Source organism: Cervus canadensis, chromosome 7 (assembly GCF_019320065.1).
Source record: "Cervus canadensis isolate Bull #8, Minnesota chromosome 7, ASM1932006v1, whole genome shotgun sequence".
Taxonomy (NCBI): Eukaryota; Metazoa; Chordata; class Mammalia; order Artiodactyla; family Cervidae; genus Cervus; species Cervus canadensis.
In genome coordinates, this window is record NC_057392.1 from 81,227,747 (window position 1) to 81,245,573 (window position 17,827).

The 17,827-nt window shown below is 47.2% G+C and overlaps 1 protein-coding gene across 3 annotated transcripts in view; it reads left to right on the top strand.

Moving 5' to 3' along the window:
• The first annotated feature begins 6,501 nt into the window (after positions 1–6,501).
• Positions 6,502–17,827, top strand: part of LOC122444987 (NACHT, LRR and PYD domains-containing protein 1b allele 5-like) — a 42,029-nt gene continuing 30,703 nt past the window's right edge. For 2 of the 3 annotated variants that reach the window (XM_043473889.1, XM_043473888.1), the window contains exon 1: positions 6,502–6,681. In XM_043473889.1, the coding sequence (XP_043329824.1) occupies positions 6,650–6,681 (32 nt within the window). In that variant the 5' untranslated portion in view covers positions 6,502–6,649. The remainder of the gene's footprint in view (positions 6,682–17,827) is intronic. The other variant, XM_043473887.1, reaches the window with a different exon arrangement.

Here is a 17,827-nt window from a genome sequence, read left to right on the forward strand (position 1 = left end):
TCTGGGAAGCCCTACAAATCACTAGATTATATTAAAATGTAGAATGGGACTCAAGAGGAACTTGACTGGAACTGAGATTCTGCATTTCTAACAAGCTCCCAGGTGATGCTGCACCTGCTGAGGACCCCACTTTGTGCAGCATGCTTTTTCTATTTGTTTTCAGCTTAACAAATATCTTGACTAATACTTGTAGATTCTGTCATCAATAATGGGTGGAGGGGGCATGGTTTATACACAAATCAATACTGAAACACACAAAAAGGAAAATTTTCAATTTTTCTGGGATGACAATTATTCTATTTATCCTATTATTTTCTAGGGGAAAGGCTGGATGATGCTTAATTTTTAAAATTAAGATGAGTCAAAATTGTGTTGAGTGATATTTTATTGCTCTGTAATAACCTTTAGAGTTAACTGAAGCGATGTATACTAAAACTAGATTTGGAAACCATTCTGTGAGGTATTTACATCTTCGGGTGCATGATTAGAGTGGGGGTGTAAGGGGTGTAGGAGGCAGGAATGATAACTTCCTGACTAAAGTCACTTTCCCAGAATCTTTTCCTCATGCACTGTCTCTTTGAATAACTGAGACAAAGAGAGTTCAGCTAGATAAAGGCAGAAGCAGAGTGTGTGTATGCTGAGTCGCTTTAGTTGTGTCCAACTCTTTGTGACCCCAAGGACTGTAGCCCACCAAGCTCCTCTGTCCATGGGATTCTCCAGGCAAGAATACTGGAGTGGATTGCCAGACCCTCCTCCAGGGGATCTTCCTGACCCAGGGATCGAACCCACATCTCTTGTGTCTCCTGCATTGGCAGGCAGGTTCTTTACCACTAATACCACCTGGGAAGCCAAGAAGCAGAGTAGCCCTCCCCAAATTATGGTACCAGGTATGGACAATAGAGGCCTAAAGACTAGTGTCTAAGTCATCTCAAGCTGCCATAACAAAACACCATAGCCTGGGTGACTTAGACAGACATATCTCACAATCGTAGAGACCAGCTGATTTGGACTTTGGTGAGGGACAGATGGCTGACTTCTTGCTATTTTTTCACATGATGGAGAAAGACAGTTTTGGTGTCTCTCTTCTTATAAGGACATGAATCTCATTTTGGAGGCCTCACTATCATGACCTCATCTAAATCTAATTACCTCCTAAAGGTCCCCACCACTTAATGCCATCACATCAGCGGGGTTAGAGTTTCAACATGTGAATTTGTAGGGGGTGGGGAAACAGACATTCGGTCCACTACAACTAGATAAAGACTCTTCTAGATAAATGATTTAGCTTCGGTGCTAGGAGTCTGTCAGTTCTGGGCAGAGTTCCCTGTTACCAGTGGTGGCGTGTTTTTGCTGTAATGAACGTGCACCCTTGGTGAGCTCTGATTGGCAGCAGAGCAGTGGGAACACTTGCTTTCCTGTGGAGCCTGGAGGATGGCAACCTTCTGCCAGTTGGAGAAGGAGATGCATAACAAGCCCTGGGAGGCCATGAATAGTACCTTAAACAATAAACTGATGCTCTTGTTCTAGAAAACAAAGAAGGCAAGCTCCAAGGTAGCTCAGAACACAAAAGAGTGTATCAAAAGGACTTTAGGAAGAAAACCAGGAGTTGTGTGAACACATCAAGATTTCCCCTGGCTCATGCCAGCATCCAAGGAACATCTCACTGTTGGTTTCTTGGCTGCACATGCCTTTCCAAGGCAGAAACAGAAAGACAAAAATCTACAACACAGAGAAAACAGACATGGACAGAAAACTGAGTAGTTTTTGCCATAATTAAGTCAGAAAATGGCTAGTCTTCCCTTATTCACAGCTTCCATAAGCAATTCTCACTCTGGTATTGTAGTATTTAAGGAATTCTCCAAGATGTCTTCAAGAAATCTTTTCTCTTCAGATCTCTCTCCACTAACACCCCTTCTACAAAATTTAACATAAATAAACTTGCATTTTAAATCTGAAAACATGCATGACTCACATACAAATTTCATATAGTACATTAGGTATCAAAATGAGATAATTTATCTTTAATGGAATAGAGCTAAAAAATAAATAATAGTGCTAATAATAAATAAATGAATAGCAAAATTTGTAGCTAAGGTGGATAGATCTTTGAGATATATTATAGCATAAAAACAAATGGAAAAATAGTGCATATATCATACAATTTTGAGGCAAACACACACACAATTTTTTTTTATAATATATATGAAGATGTAAGGAAAATGGTCTGGAAGGGACATTTCCATCTGAGATGAGTAATTATCCTAGCAAAGTATTAAACAATAAAAACTACACACAAAAATCCAAGCATGGACCTTACCTAGAGAGACCCCATTTGGGCCTCAGAGAGAGAAGACACCCCATCTTTGTGGATTTAACCAAATGTGTTAGGCAAAATCATACACCAATATATTTATTTATTCTTAAAATTTTGAAAGCATCATACTTTTATTTTTATATATTTGGCTGTGTCATGAGCAGCATGCAAATAATGCCTTGGATTCCACTCTCTCAGGCAAAAAGAGGCCAGAACTAAAAAAGTGAAACAAAATAAAGATGAAGAAGTTAGTTCTGGGCCAGGTCATCCCAGTCATTTGTGGGACCCGAGGCCCAAGTACACATGGACATCCATATGTAATATGTCTAAACATGTAAGTTATAAGTCAAGCAAGCATGCTGTTTGTTACATGAAATATACCGCATCTTCCTGCTTTGACAAATATTCCTGCCAAATGAATAACTGACAGGAGGGACAGGTCAAGTGGGAGCTGTCAGAGTCATACACCCAGCAAGAGGCAGCATTTGGAGATCCAGCTCATGGTCTGTGGGTCTTGTTCTTGGTTTTCTGCTGCTGGCCTGGGTGGCGAGGGCCTCTGTGCATGTGTGGACCACTAGGCTTGCACAGACAATCTCCATCCACATCCCTTTAGACAGCTACATCTGGTCTCCCCTGGCCCTGCTATGTCCCAGCCTTGGAGAGCTGGAGCTGGTGGAGGTTGGACTGGGGAAAAGCCTATTGTGGGCCCTGGAAGTGAGCTCAGGGCATTTGAAGAGGAATGTGGGATCTCTCTACCCTTGAGCTTGGTTTAGAGGTGGAGACAGGACAAAAGCTATGGAAGGGCACATCCCTAGGGCCTCATGGACTCCTTAGCCCACGGGAAGTGTGATTGGATGAGAGCTGTGGAAGGGTCCTCTGAAGCCAGGGTCCTGGGTTTGGGTCCCCTCTTACACTGGTCTAAAGTCAGTGCTATTCTTGATTTGGGGACGTTCTGGGCTCAAGTCCTGATGAGTTAAGGGGTTTCAAGTGTCATTTTGATTATCTTATATATAGAATCTAAGTCAGTGAATTAACCTCATTCTTTCCACTTTGTGCAAAACATGGATATTTAAAAATACAGGCAACATAGCCAGTATCAAGACGTTCATCTCTGTGAGAGATACCCAGGAGTGAATCAGAGACTGACTGATAAAACCTGACCCACCTCTCTCATTCCCTCATTTCACTGGAGCAACAGGCAGAATTGTTGACACTGTAAACTGTTTTCTCTCCCGCCTTTGCAGAGTGAATATGGTTAAATGTACCTTAAAGTGCAAATAGTGGGATTCTACTGCACTAACTGTGGGATCTTATTTCCTTTGTATTACTTTTTTGCTGCATAACAAATTACCCCCCAATATAACAGCTTAAAACAACAAATATTTATTATTTCAGAGTTTGTGTGGGTCAGGAATCGGTAAATGGCTTAGCTGGGTACTTGTGGCTCAAGGTCTGTCATGAGATTGTAGGCAAGCTGTCCACCAGGGCTGCGGTGGTCCAGACTCAGGTGAGGCTGAAGGATCCAATACAAGTTCACTCACATGGTTTTTTCAGGCTTTAGTTCATTTTCTTATCATATTATATGGGCCTCCTGGAAGCCAGAAAACTTCTGGAAGGTGAGAAGAGTCAAGTGACATAGTAACATTTGGAAAGGGGGACTTCAGATCTGGCAGATGCAAGGTAACTTCCAAAACCAGGATCTGCCAACAGGTACTGTCAGGCCACCTGGGGAGTTTATGAAAAATATACCAGTATCATACACATCCTTATAGTTAATAATACTGTATTATATATTTGAAAGTTGCTTAGAGAATATATCTTAAAAGTTCTTGGCATAAGAACAAAATTTTTTGTAACTAGGTGTGGTGATGGATATGAACTAGACTTATTATGGTGAGCATTTCGCATATATACACCTACCAAATCATTATATGGTACATCTGAAACTAATAAAATGGTGTATATCTAAATAAAAAACACCTGTTTCTAGGTCTACTTTTTTTTTTTTTCTTTTGCGAGGAAGGTGAACTCAAGAGAGTTAAATGACTTGCTCAAATGCCCATAGCTAGAAAAGGACTGAGCTGGGGCTGGAACTCAGGCTCATCTGGAAGTGAGAGTTACTGTGAAAAGGTAACATGCCGGCCTGGCACCCCTCAAACCCACGTGAACATGAAGCCTGCCTCTCCACTGACAGCAGGCAGCCCTGTGTGAGTTTGTTACATGATCTGTATGAACTCCAGTTAGCTTATATGTGAAGAGGGTGTAATAGTTACCTTGTGCTGTTATTGTGATGACTGAGATGTTTTTTAATGCTCCCTTGCCAAAGAACACTAGGAATATTTCCTATCACTTAAAGAGTTGGATTTATTTCTCATTGCACTGAGGGAAATGCATACCATGGGAAACCCTGGAGGTGTGTCAGTGAGAAGGTATTAGAAAATATTATTAAAGGATTTGTTTTTTTGTAAGCTGAGTGCAGGGGCACTCAGGACACCAGAGTTCATTCTACAAATGTGTATCTTTGTAAATCTCATTCACAGAAGGGCAGACCAGAGGGAGACTTAAGGCTATAATTGGCAAAGAAGCTCTAACTGGCCAGAATGGCTGTGTGTCCACTGTGGTTGGGACGATGTTCATATTTTGTCTGTGTTTAGACATGATTAAGGAGTCTTGCTCTTGTCTTCATACATCGTGGCCACAGAGGGGCCTCGTCGGATGCTGATGTTCTGAGAACTTGTTCATGTTTATGTTCAACAGAAGAACACCAAGGCCCAGTGATAGTACCAAGGCCATCTCGTTCCCAGGTATAAACCATCGAGTCCTAGCGCTGGACTCAACTGGTGTTCCAGTCCCCGAGCCACAGTCAGCACTGAACCTCTGAGTCACAGTGAGACAGACAGGGGTATTCTGAGGTGGGGACATTTGGAGGAAACGAAAAGACAGATGTCCCTTCAAGCTCAATGACTCCTTTTCTTCCCCAGCTTCAGGCCTGCTGCTGCTGCTAAGTCGCTTCAGTCGTGTCCGACTCTGTGCAACCCCATAGATGGCAGCCCACCAGGCTCCCCCGTCCCTGGGATTCTCCAGGCAAGAACACTGGAGTGGGTTGCCATTTCCTTCTCCAATGCAGGAACGTGAAAAGTGAAAGTGAAGTCGCTCAGTCCTGCCGACTCTTGGCGACCCCATGGACTGCAGCCTACCAGGCTCCTCCGTCCATGGGATTTTCCAGGCAAGAGTACTGGAGTGGGCTGCCACTGCCTTCTCCGGCTTCAGGCATGACGCGAAGCCAATTCCATGAGGTCAAGGGTATTTCAGCCTGTGGACAATGTCAGAAAGAGCAAAGACGGGGCTGCAAGGTAGAGGGCCCATCCTAGACTCTGCCTTTGCGTCCTTCCTGCAGTAGAGGTGTACTCCGCACTTACTGTGAGTCAGACCTGGGCTTGATGCTGTGTGACACCCATCACTACATGGAAAATAGACAAGCAAAGGATCACGCTGAGAATCGGGGTAAAAGAAAACGGTACCACGAGGACCACTGGCAGTCTAAGCAGTGGTTCCTATACTTTTCTTAATGTTGGAATCACCTGGATCTTTAAGAAATATGACTGACTGGATCCCACTGCACTGATCTAATTCATCTGGGATACCACTCGGAGCATCAAAATTTAAAAACTCCCTGGGTAATCAAATGTGCAGTAAAGTTGGGAAACCATTGGTTTAGCCCGTCCACCCTTACAGTTTGGGGGGGGGGGGGCGGGGGTCACAAGGCTGTTTAACCGTATGAAAGCTGCGGTCCCTCATTCTAGACTCTTGGGTTTAGATATAAAATCTGAAAATCAATTTCGAGGGGCTTTCACACCCTAGGAAGAGAATCTGGGAATTCCTCGAGGGAGGCGGTCTCGTGAAAACCCCCAATGGGGGTGATATGAGCTCCCTGCAGAATGGCGCTGGCCCTGCTCTTTCACAGAAGCCCCGGCATTAGTGACACCAAACCTAGCTCCCGCAGGGAGGTAAGCAGCCCCCGAGCGGCCGGTGTGCGCACGTGTGAGAGTGTGCCCGCCGGCGTGCACGCGCGGGCCCGCCGGCGAGCGTGCGTTTCCGTTCGGGAGCCCGGGCGGCCTCCGGCTGCGGCCGCAGCAGCGCGCCCGGCGCCCCCTCCCGCCCAGTCCCCTCCCCCGGCGGCTCTGGCTCGCCCTCGTCCCTCCCCCGGCAGCGTCCGCCGCCTCCGGGTGCGCAGGGCCGCGCGCGGCACGCGAACCCCTCCTGCAGGCGCCCGGGCGCTAGTTGAGCGCCGAGCCCCGGGCGCGCGTGGCGCCGCCTCCCAGACGCCTAACGACGATGAGCCAAGACGCGGGGGTCGCGGGGAGCAGGTGAGCGCAGCCGCGGGGCTGGGCGGGGGTCGGGGTTTGGGAAGGAGGACGGGCAGAGCGGGGGTGGGGTGCGGCTGGCCCCGACGTCGCCGCGTGGAGAAGGGCTTTGCGGTCCTCAGCACCCTCCACCGCGGGCTCTGCTTTTCCCGTTTTCCGGACGGGGCGGGGGCTGCACTCCCGCCTCGGCATCCCCGCTCTAGCCGCACAAACAAAGCACCCTTCGGTGGCGGCGCCTGCCTGGCGCGGGCACGGAGCTTGGGGGTGGCGACTCGCCCTCCAGCCGGGACTCCGATCCCCTACCGCCGGCAGGCCCCGGGCGGCTGCACCTGGGTCGGGCGGGCTGCGCCGGGGTCGCGCGCAGGTGCTCGCGCGGGAGGCGGTGGCGCGCGGCTCCGAGGCCCCGGGCGCTCGGCCCGGAGGCGGGGCTACGGCCGGCGCTGCTGCCCCCTGTCGTCGCGGCTTGCAGGCGCCCGCTACCCGGCCCCTCGGCAGCCGCGGCGCAAACGGGGCGGCAGGTGGGCCCGATTGGTGCGCATCCACCCGGCGGCAGCGGCTGCGGGCGGCGCGCCGGCGTGGAGGGGGCTGGTCGCCCGGTGGCATCCCCTCTGCTCCCGGCGCGAGTGCACTCGCGCCCTTCCCGCCTCCGCGCTGACTCCCCGCCCCCCAGGCCGGCTTCTGCTGTCCTCGTCTGCTCCCGTCTCTCGAGCTTCAGCTCTCCGGATCCCCTGCGCCCACTGCACCCGGGTCGGGGAGGACTTGGGAAGTTTTCCTGAACACCGCTGGCGTTTTAGCCCCTTGACTTTCAAATGGTTTGAGCCGAGAGCGGGATTATTTCCGTAATCCCCTTTTGCCCATGCGTGGAACACCCCCATCACCCCCCTGCGCCAGTCATCCCTTCTGCGCTCCCATGGGGCCCTAGTAGTGTCTTTAGCACGGAAGGCACGAGATCAACATTGCTTTTAGGATATCTGCTTTTACTGTAAAGGTAGCCAATGCCTCTGTTTGTCATCAGCGTCCCACAGACCTTTAAAGGCAGCCTCTTTTCACGTGGGAATGTGTATTCAGAGCTGGTTTGGGCTGTGGTGGTCGAGTTCTTTAGAGCTCTCATCTGCAGAAGCAGACTTTTGGCATTGGATGCAGTTTCCGCGCAAGACACGTGACGGCTTGTTTGTGAAATGTATCCTTTAGGTAATCCTCTCATTGCTGTAAGCACTTGCAGGAAGCCCGCCCAAAGCAGTGCAGAAACGCTGGGCAAAGATTCAGACTGCAGAGAACTTGCTTATGGGACAGTCCCTGCCACATAACAGTTTCTGCAGGATCAACTAGAGAATACGGAGCTTTAAAGTGTTCATAACTTAAGTGTTTCGTGGATTATTCGTTGAACATTAGGCTCATATTCTTTTAGGAAGGAGGGAAGGATTTTTTTGTTTTATGTGTGATTTTTTTTTTCTCCTCTGTTCTTTATAACACTGTTGCAATCAGGAAGACAGTGTCAAAAGGTTTATTGTGGCTAGGTTCTGCTGTTGAATTTCTTGACATTGGCATTAATAAAACCCCACTAGGACAAGAACTGGGTCCACTTGGGTCATCAAAAACACTTCCTTAGAGGTGGTCAGTTAGCAGGAAGACGTGCAAATAGTGGTTAAAGTAATTTTGAATCAGTCAAATACAGCAAAAGTAAAGTTTTGTTTCAAAAGAAAAGGGAAGTGAATTGAAGTATAGTGTGTGAAATTAACATGCACGGTTATTTACACAAAACAGAGCTAACTCAACTTCTACCTACCTACTCCTTCCTAGTTCAGTTCAGTCGCTCAGTCGTGTTGGACTCTTTGTGACCCTATTACTCTGAAATGTGGGTCCTCCCTACCTCTTTACATAAAAATTTGCTAGCCCGCAATCGCTTATCTTTCTGGTCTCTTCAGGAAGACTTACTAATGAGTCATTTGCACATTTCAGTGTGGTAGCAAAGTCTGTATAATTGTGTTTCAAACAAGGGGGAGGTGTAATTCTCAGTAAACCCTAAAGCACCCTACAGATGTTTGCTACTGTTACTTGTAATTTTTAGTAGCTGCACAGTATGCCACTCTGATTCCCACATTTTTGGCCATTTAAAATGTTATTACTTATTTTTAAATACTAACCCGGGGGGGGGGTCCTCTATATCTAGGGACTTCCCAGATGTCTCAGTGGTAAAGAATCTGCCTGCCAATGCAGGAGGTGTGGGTTCAATCCCTGGTCCAGGAGAATCCCATGGAGAAGGAAATGGCAACCCACTCCAGTATTCTTGCTTGGAAAATCCCATGGACAGAGGAACCTGGTGGGCTATAGTCCATGGGGTCGAAAAAGAGTTGGATATGACTTAGTGACTCAGCAACAGCAACTTTATATCTAATTACCACATTGTTTCTGTCATTTATCCAGTGAACCTTTTTTTTTTTTTTAATAGTGCAAACTATACGCCAAATAATGTGTTAGATGCTGAGGATGTGGAATCCTTTGTTGTACACACACACACACACACACACACACACACACACACACACACACACACACACACACACACACACACACACACACAACACACACACCTCTTATTCTTCAGTTCCCAGGAGTTATAAAGGACTTACAGAGTTGCACAAGTTGTGTGAGGATGTGGAATCCTTTGTTGTACACACACACACACACACACACACACACACACACACACACACACACACACACACACACACACACACACACACACACACACCTCTTATTCTTCAGTTCCCAGGAGTTATAAAGGACTTACAGAGTACAACGTGCATGCATGCTTAGTTGTGTCTGACTCTTTGCAACCCTGTGGACTGTAGCCTGCCAGGCTCCTCTGTCCATGGAATTTTCCAGGCAAGAATACTGGAGTGGGTTGCCATTTCCTGCTCCAGGGGATCTTCACGATCCAGAGATTGTTGCATCTCTTGAGCAGCACAATAAAGCCGTTAATTTAGGTGTGCATCAGAGCAGGGATCAGGGAGGGGAGTAGAGAAGGGATCCCTTCAATTGGGCTGAGTAATGGTAATCATCCCACCCCATCCATTCCCAGTCAGGCCAGCTCTCCTTCTTGCCTGCCCTGGGCATTTATGATTTCATTCTTTTCCCTCTTCTTCCTCCTCCCCTCCTTGTCCCCTCACTGATAGAAGTGTTCCAGTTGCCTCCCTTCTCCCTTAAGCCAGCTCAGGTCCAACTATTTTTCCTCCTGGTCCCACTTCCTTTGGAGTACAGTATGCAGAGATTTCATTGACAGTTAGTTATAGGAGAAAGAAGGAAGTAAACCTTGAAACTGTTCACCCTAGTTCCTGTCACCCCACAGTTGCCATTTGGGCCATATCCCAAATGCAGTCATCTCTTCACTTTTGCCCCCCACCACCCAGGGTCATTCTCCATTCATAAACGTGGCCCGCAAAGCTAAAGTCCTATGTACTTTTCCTTTCCCAAGATGCTGGAGACCCTTCCTTGAAGTGTGTGTATGTACAGTCATACAGAAAACACAGCATCTTAAGTGTACAGCTGATAAATTATCACAGGTAAACACATCTGTGTAACCACCACCCAGGTCAAGAAATAGAACATGGCATCCTAAAAGCCCCGTTCCGTTTCCTCCTCCTTTCCTACCCCTGCATCCCAAAGGGACCAGAGATAGTTTTACTAGTTTGTAAACTTTATAAAGATAGAATCATACAGCATATGCCGTTTGTGTCTGACTTCTTTGGTGCTGTTATGTTTGCGCGATTCATCCTCACAGTTGTGTGTAAGCACTTTTTCACCCTCGTGGCTTACAGGACTCCATTTTATGACGGAATCACATTTTGTTCATCCGTTTTTCTCTTGATGAACATGGCAGTTGTTTCCAGGTTTGCCTGTTACAACTAATGATGTGTGAATCCTTTAGCTTTTTGATATCCAAAAACCTACCTGTTTGACCACTTTTCTTTTTTTTTTTTCCTGCTGGTGTAACTGGAGAAAAGGAAGGGAGGGAATAGATGAAGGAGCCAGCCTGGAGAGCTAGGCCTGTGGATTTTTCACCGTTGCTGGCACTAAATGTTTTCCAAAGCATTTAAGGCTGTGCTCTCATTCCGGGACCTGAACATAGAAGAAAAAGGTGATGGGATGGCTTACGTCCCAGGTGAGCTGATTATAGGTGGTGGTCATGGGATGCTTAGAATAAAGGAAGCTGGGTGATGATGGGAAACCTGTCCAGCTTGGGAAGTGTCCCTTAGGAGAACTGACAGCTGCTGGCTCATGATGCCCACAGCTCTTTTCCGCCTTCCCCCACCTGCCTGTTACTTTCCCCTATGGAGTCCTTGACCCCCCCTCCCCGACCCCATTCTCCTCTCACTCCCCCCCGCCCCCGCCCCAGTCTGGTCCCAGAGGGCTTGGAGTTCAGGAAATCCTTCTGTCCCTATGCAAGGGGCTATGTAGTTGGCTTCCAGACCTCAAGTCTGTGAAGACAGTTTCCTTGGAATATGCTTTAAAGTTTCCTAGTCTCCTGAGGGGTGTTTGTCATCTGGTACTACAACTTCTTGGGCAGGGAGGCCTGGCTTTTGTGGCCTGGAGACTGAGATTTTCTTTGGGGAAATGCTTGGACCTTTTGGGCTCAACGCAGGCAGTGTCTGAGCCTGTAGGCTGTCAGGGTTGCCCAGGGTCAGACATTCCCCATGAGAGATGTTGATGACAGCAGATTCTGGAACCCTGCGTTGTTTACTTCCTCCTTTGCACTCAAACTTCAGATCTTCCCAAGAGGAAGGATTTAGAGACCACTCGGTGGACCAGGTGATCTGCATTCAGCATCCTGGGGTTGCCATCGGCTTGGTTACAGAGTTGGAGTTTCTCCACCTCCCTGTCTTTCCTCATCTCCTCCCTTTCTCCCGCTGATCACACTTGCTTTTCTCCTCTTCCTGGATCTTGATCAGTTCCTTCCTGCCTCAGACAGAAGCTGTGTGACCTCAACTCTCCCTGCCCCCAATTCTTCTTTGGCCTATTCCTGCTTGTCCTTTGTGGCTGAGTTTAAATGTCAGCTCCTCAGGAAGCTGCCTCCCACCCCCCCACCCCCCAATTCTTCAATCTTAGACAGCACTTCCTTTCTCAGATGCAAGTAGACAGTCCTCCCCAGCAGGCTGATGGGTTCTTGAAGCCACAGCGCCAGTTGCTTTATTCACTGATGCCTGGCACATGGTCCATCTGTGTTTGTTAAATGGATGAATTGATGGGTAAACTAGAGGACCTGAGACAGGTTGTAAGATTGTCTCTGCTTCTAACTTGCTGTGATCTTGGGTGTGTATTAGTTTCACCTCTCCTAGAGTGCATCTCTCCCTCTGTAAAATAATGCCTCAGACTGGAAGATCTTTATAGGTTCCTTTCCGTTTCAGTTTTTGCTGAGTCTAACAGTGCGAGGATCCTGTTTGAGGGGTGGTAGCTTTCTCTGAACCCACTCCAGTGTTCTTGCCTGGAGAATCCCAGGGACGGGGGAGCCTGGTGGGCTGCCGTCTGTGGGGTCGCACAGAGTCGGACACGACGGAAGCGACTTAGCAGCAGCAGCAGCAGCTTTCTCTGAAAATGCAAAAGCTGACTTTAGCACTGAGGTTTAAGTGGTCTTAAGTTTCATGCCTGTGTTCTTCGCGTGAGAGCTGCATTCTTCCCAGGTCACCATGGCCTGCTCTGGGCTAAAATGATAACATATTGCTTTCATTGTGCTCGTCCCACATCACATACGTTTTATTTCCCGATCTGTCTTCTCTTCGGTTAGTGTGCCCCTGGGGACCAGGTTCCTGAGTCACGTGTCCCTTTTATATCCCCTCCGCTTATCACAGCAAATGTGAGTTGATTTCAGTTGATGAAAAGAGATCTATATTATAGGGAATAGTATTTTCATAGAGTTTATTCTCTGGAAAGTATAACTATTTTATGATTATGCAGATTAACTTTAGTTTGTGACTAACATTAACCCTTTTCCACTTTCTTAACCCATTTAACTTTTTTTGACCTATTTCCTGAAGGTTGATAGGGGCTAAAAGAAGTAAACCACTAGTTAGTTTCATTCTGGTGAAGAGTTAGAGGAGGATTTGGGTCTCATTATAGGTTTGTGCGCATGCGTGCTCTGTCACTTCAGGCGTGTCTGACTCCTTGCGACCCTGTGCTATGTAGCCCGCCAGACTCCTCTGTCCATGGGCTTCTCCTGGCAAGAGAATTGCAGTGAGCTGCCGTGTCCTCCTCCAGGGGATCCTCCTGACCCAGCGACTGAACCTGTATCTCTTGTGGCTCCTGCATTGCAGGTCGATTCTTTGCCTGAGTCGACCCATTATGGGTTTAATTATACCTGATAACTTTTTATTATTTACTACAAGGTGACTCTAGTTGAGAATTACCTTGACAGACAGGGACACCTTAGGACCAGAGACTAGAAAGTATCAAGTGTTTTGTCTTTACCTGCTTGGCAGAATTTTAGGCCTTTTGTTGTGAAATGTACTGATAAAAGCTTGGGCTCTGCAGTCAGATGGACTGGGCTTGTGGATAAGTTACCCAAGCCTTATTTCCTCATCTTTTAAATGGGGATAGTAGTTCAGCATCAGGCACTAAAACGTTTGTTGCAAGGAGCCCATTGATGCCTGCCAGGTCCTTGGTTCGGGTTCAGGCACACAGTAAATACTAAAAAAAAAATTAGCTATTATATTATGGTTTAAATATAATAAAATACCATATTAATAATTAGATTGATATATAATAATATATTATATATATTATATGGTGTGCTGCAGTCCATGGGGTCGTGAAGAGTTGGACACAACTTGGCAACTGAACAACAACAACAATTATGGTTTTATTTTCACTTTAAGGATTGTTGAAATCTTTAGCTGGTGAATCATTACTCGTGGAGCCAGATTTGATTGAAACCCTTCTGGCGCCTACTATGCGCCTGTGCAGTCTGCAGTCAGGCCCCGGTGCAGAGGTGGGAGAAAGGCTCCCTCGGATTGGGTGTGACAGCGCCAAGATGCAGCGTTTTTCTCCTCCCACTAAGGGAAAGAGACCTGTTCTAGGCAGGGCCTGGGAGCTGGTAGGCACAAGGCAGCATTGACATTACACCTCGTCATCACAATTGAGTTGGGATGAAAATGTAAGGAATTTTAAGTGATTAAGTAAATGTCCACTTCCATTCCCTACTGATCTCCAGCCCCTTAAATTACACTGGGAACATTTGGAATGGGTCCTCCCTCTGCATGATGACTTTCGTTTTTCCTTTTAACAAACCACATGGAGAAGCAGAAAGGAAGAAGATGTGGGGCACTTGCATCCATGGGGCGTGTCAGAGAGGAAGAAAACCTTCCTCCACCCTTCTGGGTTCTTCTGGTCTGAGGATTAAATTGACACGTGTCAGATTAACAGGAGAAAATCATCCATAACTGGTGTCCATGGGAGAGGGGCTTCCCAGGTGGTGCTAGTGGTAAAGAACTCACCTGTCAGCGCAGGAGACCTGAGAGAGCTGAGTTCGATCCCTCGGTTGGGCAGATCCCCTGGAGGAGGAAATGGAATATCTCCAGAGTTCTTGCCTGGAGAATCCCATGGACAGAGGAGTCTGGCTACAATCCACGAAGTTGCGAAAGAGTCGCACATGCCTTAGGGACAACAGCCATACATGGGAGATACCAAGGAAAAGTTGAGTAACTCTCCAAAACGGCCAAAGCCCTCACCTTCAGTACCATCTTCAGCAGGCAGACAAGGATGTTGAGGGTGGGGAGAGTCAGTTCTGGGAGGTCCCCGGGAAGAGCGCAGTAAACCCGGGTGAGGTTGTCCTGAGATTTCAGTCCCTGCCCTTTCACTGATAAGATACAGATTTGGACACCCTTACACATGGAGATTTCCCTTACAAATGTTAATGTTTCTTCCAAAAGGCCAACTCCTGCTGGGTTTTCAATGTTTTTCCTTTGCCTGCTGTTTCTTAGAGAATAACCAGCTTGAAATAATTAATATGCCAAAGCGACATATTTTAGGGGAGCAGATTCTGCTGCTTCTAAAGCAGATTCCTATACAGCGCAAGGGCCCTGTGGGCCCCGGGGGTTGCTTCCTCCACTGGTCTGTGTCTTTGCTGTTGCCCAGTGGGCGGCTCCTTCGCCTTGGGCTAAGCCCCTTCCCCCATAACTTTTGGGTGTTTTGATACAGAGAGCTGACCCTCTACCCTGCAGCCTCACTACATGGTAAAAATAAAGGTTTTCCATAAAGGTTTTCTGGTTTTAGCAGAAGTTCTGATATCTATGCACATGCATACACGTCTGGAAATGAAGATTAACAGCTGTAGAAAGGGGACTGTGAAAGGGACAGTCAGAAGTTTGTCACTGTTTTAAGCAGACATATTTTGTACAATAAGGATGTCTAACTCTTAATATATGTTCTCATCAGTCTAGTGCGGTCGCTCAGTCATGTCCAGCTCTTTGCAACCCCACAGACTGCAGCACGCCAGGCTTCCCTGTCCATCACCAACTCCTGGAGCTTGCTCAAAATCATGTCCATTGAATTGGTGATGCCATCCAACCATCTCATCCTCTTTCATCCGCTTCTCCTCCTGACTTCAATATTTCCCAGCATCATGGTCTTTTTCAATGAGTCAGTTCTTCACATCAGGTGGCCAAAGTATTGGAATCAGCATCAGTCCTTCCAGTGAATATTCAGGATTGCTTTCCTTTAGGATTGACTAGTTTGATCTCCTTACAGTCCAAGGGACTCTCAAGAGTCTTCTCCAATACCACAGTTCAAAAACATCATTCTTTGGTGCTCAGCTTTCTTTATAGGTCAGTTCTCACATCCATACATTACTATTGGAAAAAGCATAGCTTTGACTAGATGAATCTTTGTTGGCAAAGTAATGTCTCTGCTTTTTAATATGCTGTCTAGGTTGGTCAGATTTTCTTCCAAGGAGCAAGTGTCTTTTAATTTCATGGCTGCAGTCACCATCTGCAGTGATTTTGGAGCCCAAGAAAATAAAGTCTCTCACTGTTTCCATTGTTTCCCCATCTATTTGCCATGAAGTGTCAGGCTTCAACAGTATGTGAACGCTGAACTTCCAGATGTTCAAGCTGGATTTAGAAAAGGCAGAGGAACCAGAGATCAAATTGCCAGCATCCGTTGGATCATCGAGAAAGCAAGAGAGCTACAGAAAAACATTTACTTCTGCTTTATTGACTATGCCAAAGCCTTTGTGTGGATCACAACAAACTGGACAATTCTTAAACAGATAGGAATACCAGACCACCTTACCTGCCTCCTCAGAAATCTGTATGCAACAGTTAGAACCAGACATGGAACAACAGACTCGTTCCAAATTGGGAAAGGAAAATACGTCAAGGCTGTATATTGTCACCCTGCTTATTTATCTTATATGCAGAGTACATCGTGCAAAATGCCGGGCTGGATGAAGCACAAGCTGGAATCAAGATTGCTGGGAGAAATAGCAATAACTTCAGATACACACATTACACCACCCTTATGGCAGAAAGCGAAGAACTAAAGAGCCTCTTGATAAAAATGAAAGAGGAGAGTAAAAAAGCTGGCTTAAAACTCAACTTTCAAAAAACTAAGATCATGGCATCCGGTTCCATTACATGTTCTCATAATTACTTTTAAATTAAAAGGCACAATGACTGCATATAAGGGTATGAGTCTGGAGAAAAACGATGAAATGGCTGGCTTGTTCTTGTATGCATTTCATTGGGAACCATGTTTTAGTCTTTCTTAATGTCTTGAAACATTTCCTAATTTCAGGCTTACCACCACTGTCTGACCTGAGCCAGAAGTTAAGATTGAAAAATAAAAGGACTTGGGTCTGAAAATGAAAATGCATAGTTTTCCTAGGACATGGAGCTTGGGAAATACCAAATACTTGGGAATGTTTATCAGAAAAAACCGTGAGTCAGGAGGTTTTCAAAATCTGGAGGCGCCTGACTAACTTGACTGAAGAAGAGAAAGGAAGGGACCAGCAGTTGCTCTGCTGCTTTTGCTCTTTGCTTCCTCAGTTCACTGTCACTGCCAGGATTGGGGTCAGCCGGGGAAGGGGTGGGGAGTGGGGCTTTGAAGTCCCAGTGAAGTCCCAACGGTCAAGTGCTCCTTTTCTGTTTGTTAGCTGTGTGACCTTAAGCAAGTTAATGAACCTCTCCGAGCCTCAGTGTCTGCATTTGTGAAATGGCCTTCATAGGCTTATTGGGATGATTCAATGAGAAGATCCAGAAACTGCAAATAACACCATTGTTGTTTTCTTCCTGGTTTTTCATTTATTCATCCAAGATTCTGATTTGATGGGCCCAGAAAAATGGGTTTTAGAAGGCCCCCTGAGAGTTCTAATGTCTTCAAGTCCACACCTTGTGAAATGCTGTTCCTGGGGGATCAGGAGCAGTTTGGGCATCATGGTGGAGGGCGGGGCTGCCACTCCTATGCACAAAGTCTGCGTGTCTGTGGGGCACGCATAGCTGAGCTCCAGACCTGCAAGGCTCTCGGCAGTGACTTTTTTCGGGGGAGGGTGCAGAGGGTGGTGTGTGTGTGTGTGTGTGTGTGTGTGTGCTTGGACACTGAAGAACATTCCCTCTGGGGGAGCACGAAGGGTGGGGGACAAGGGAGCAGGGTGGGGGTCCACGTGTGCGGTGCCAGGGAGCTCAGCCCAGGAAGTAGTGAGAAGCCCCGGAAGGGCAAAGACATGATAAGGTCCTCAGAGGGGCAGACCAAGAGAGCGAGACAGTGATTGTGAGCGAGTGTGAGAACCCGTGAGAGAGTGAGCTTGCAGGCAGGCGGCAGCCGTGTGCGCTGAGGAGGGGAGAAGTTTGAGAGATGGGTTGGAGGAAGCGTGGGAGGAGTCTGATTGTGCTGCTTGCTGAGAAAGAGGGAGCAAGCGTTAGTGGTGACTTGGAGGTTCCAGTTAGGTGACCTGGTGATTGTCTGCGGAGACAGGTTGGGAGGAGCAGGTTTTCTTGGAGAGAAGAAGGCAAGGACTAGCTCCCGCTGACTGTATGTAAAGTGCTGAAGTGACCCTGGGCCTTAAGTACCTGGAAGTCAGGGAGGAGGCCTGTGAAGGGGTCAGAGATCTAGGATCTGAAGCTTTGGCCTGAAGGCGGGCCTGAGGCAGTGTGTGGAGGGC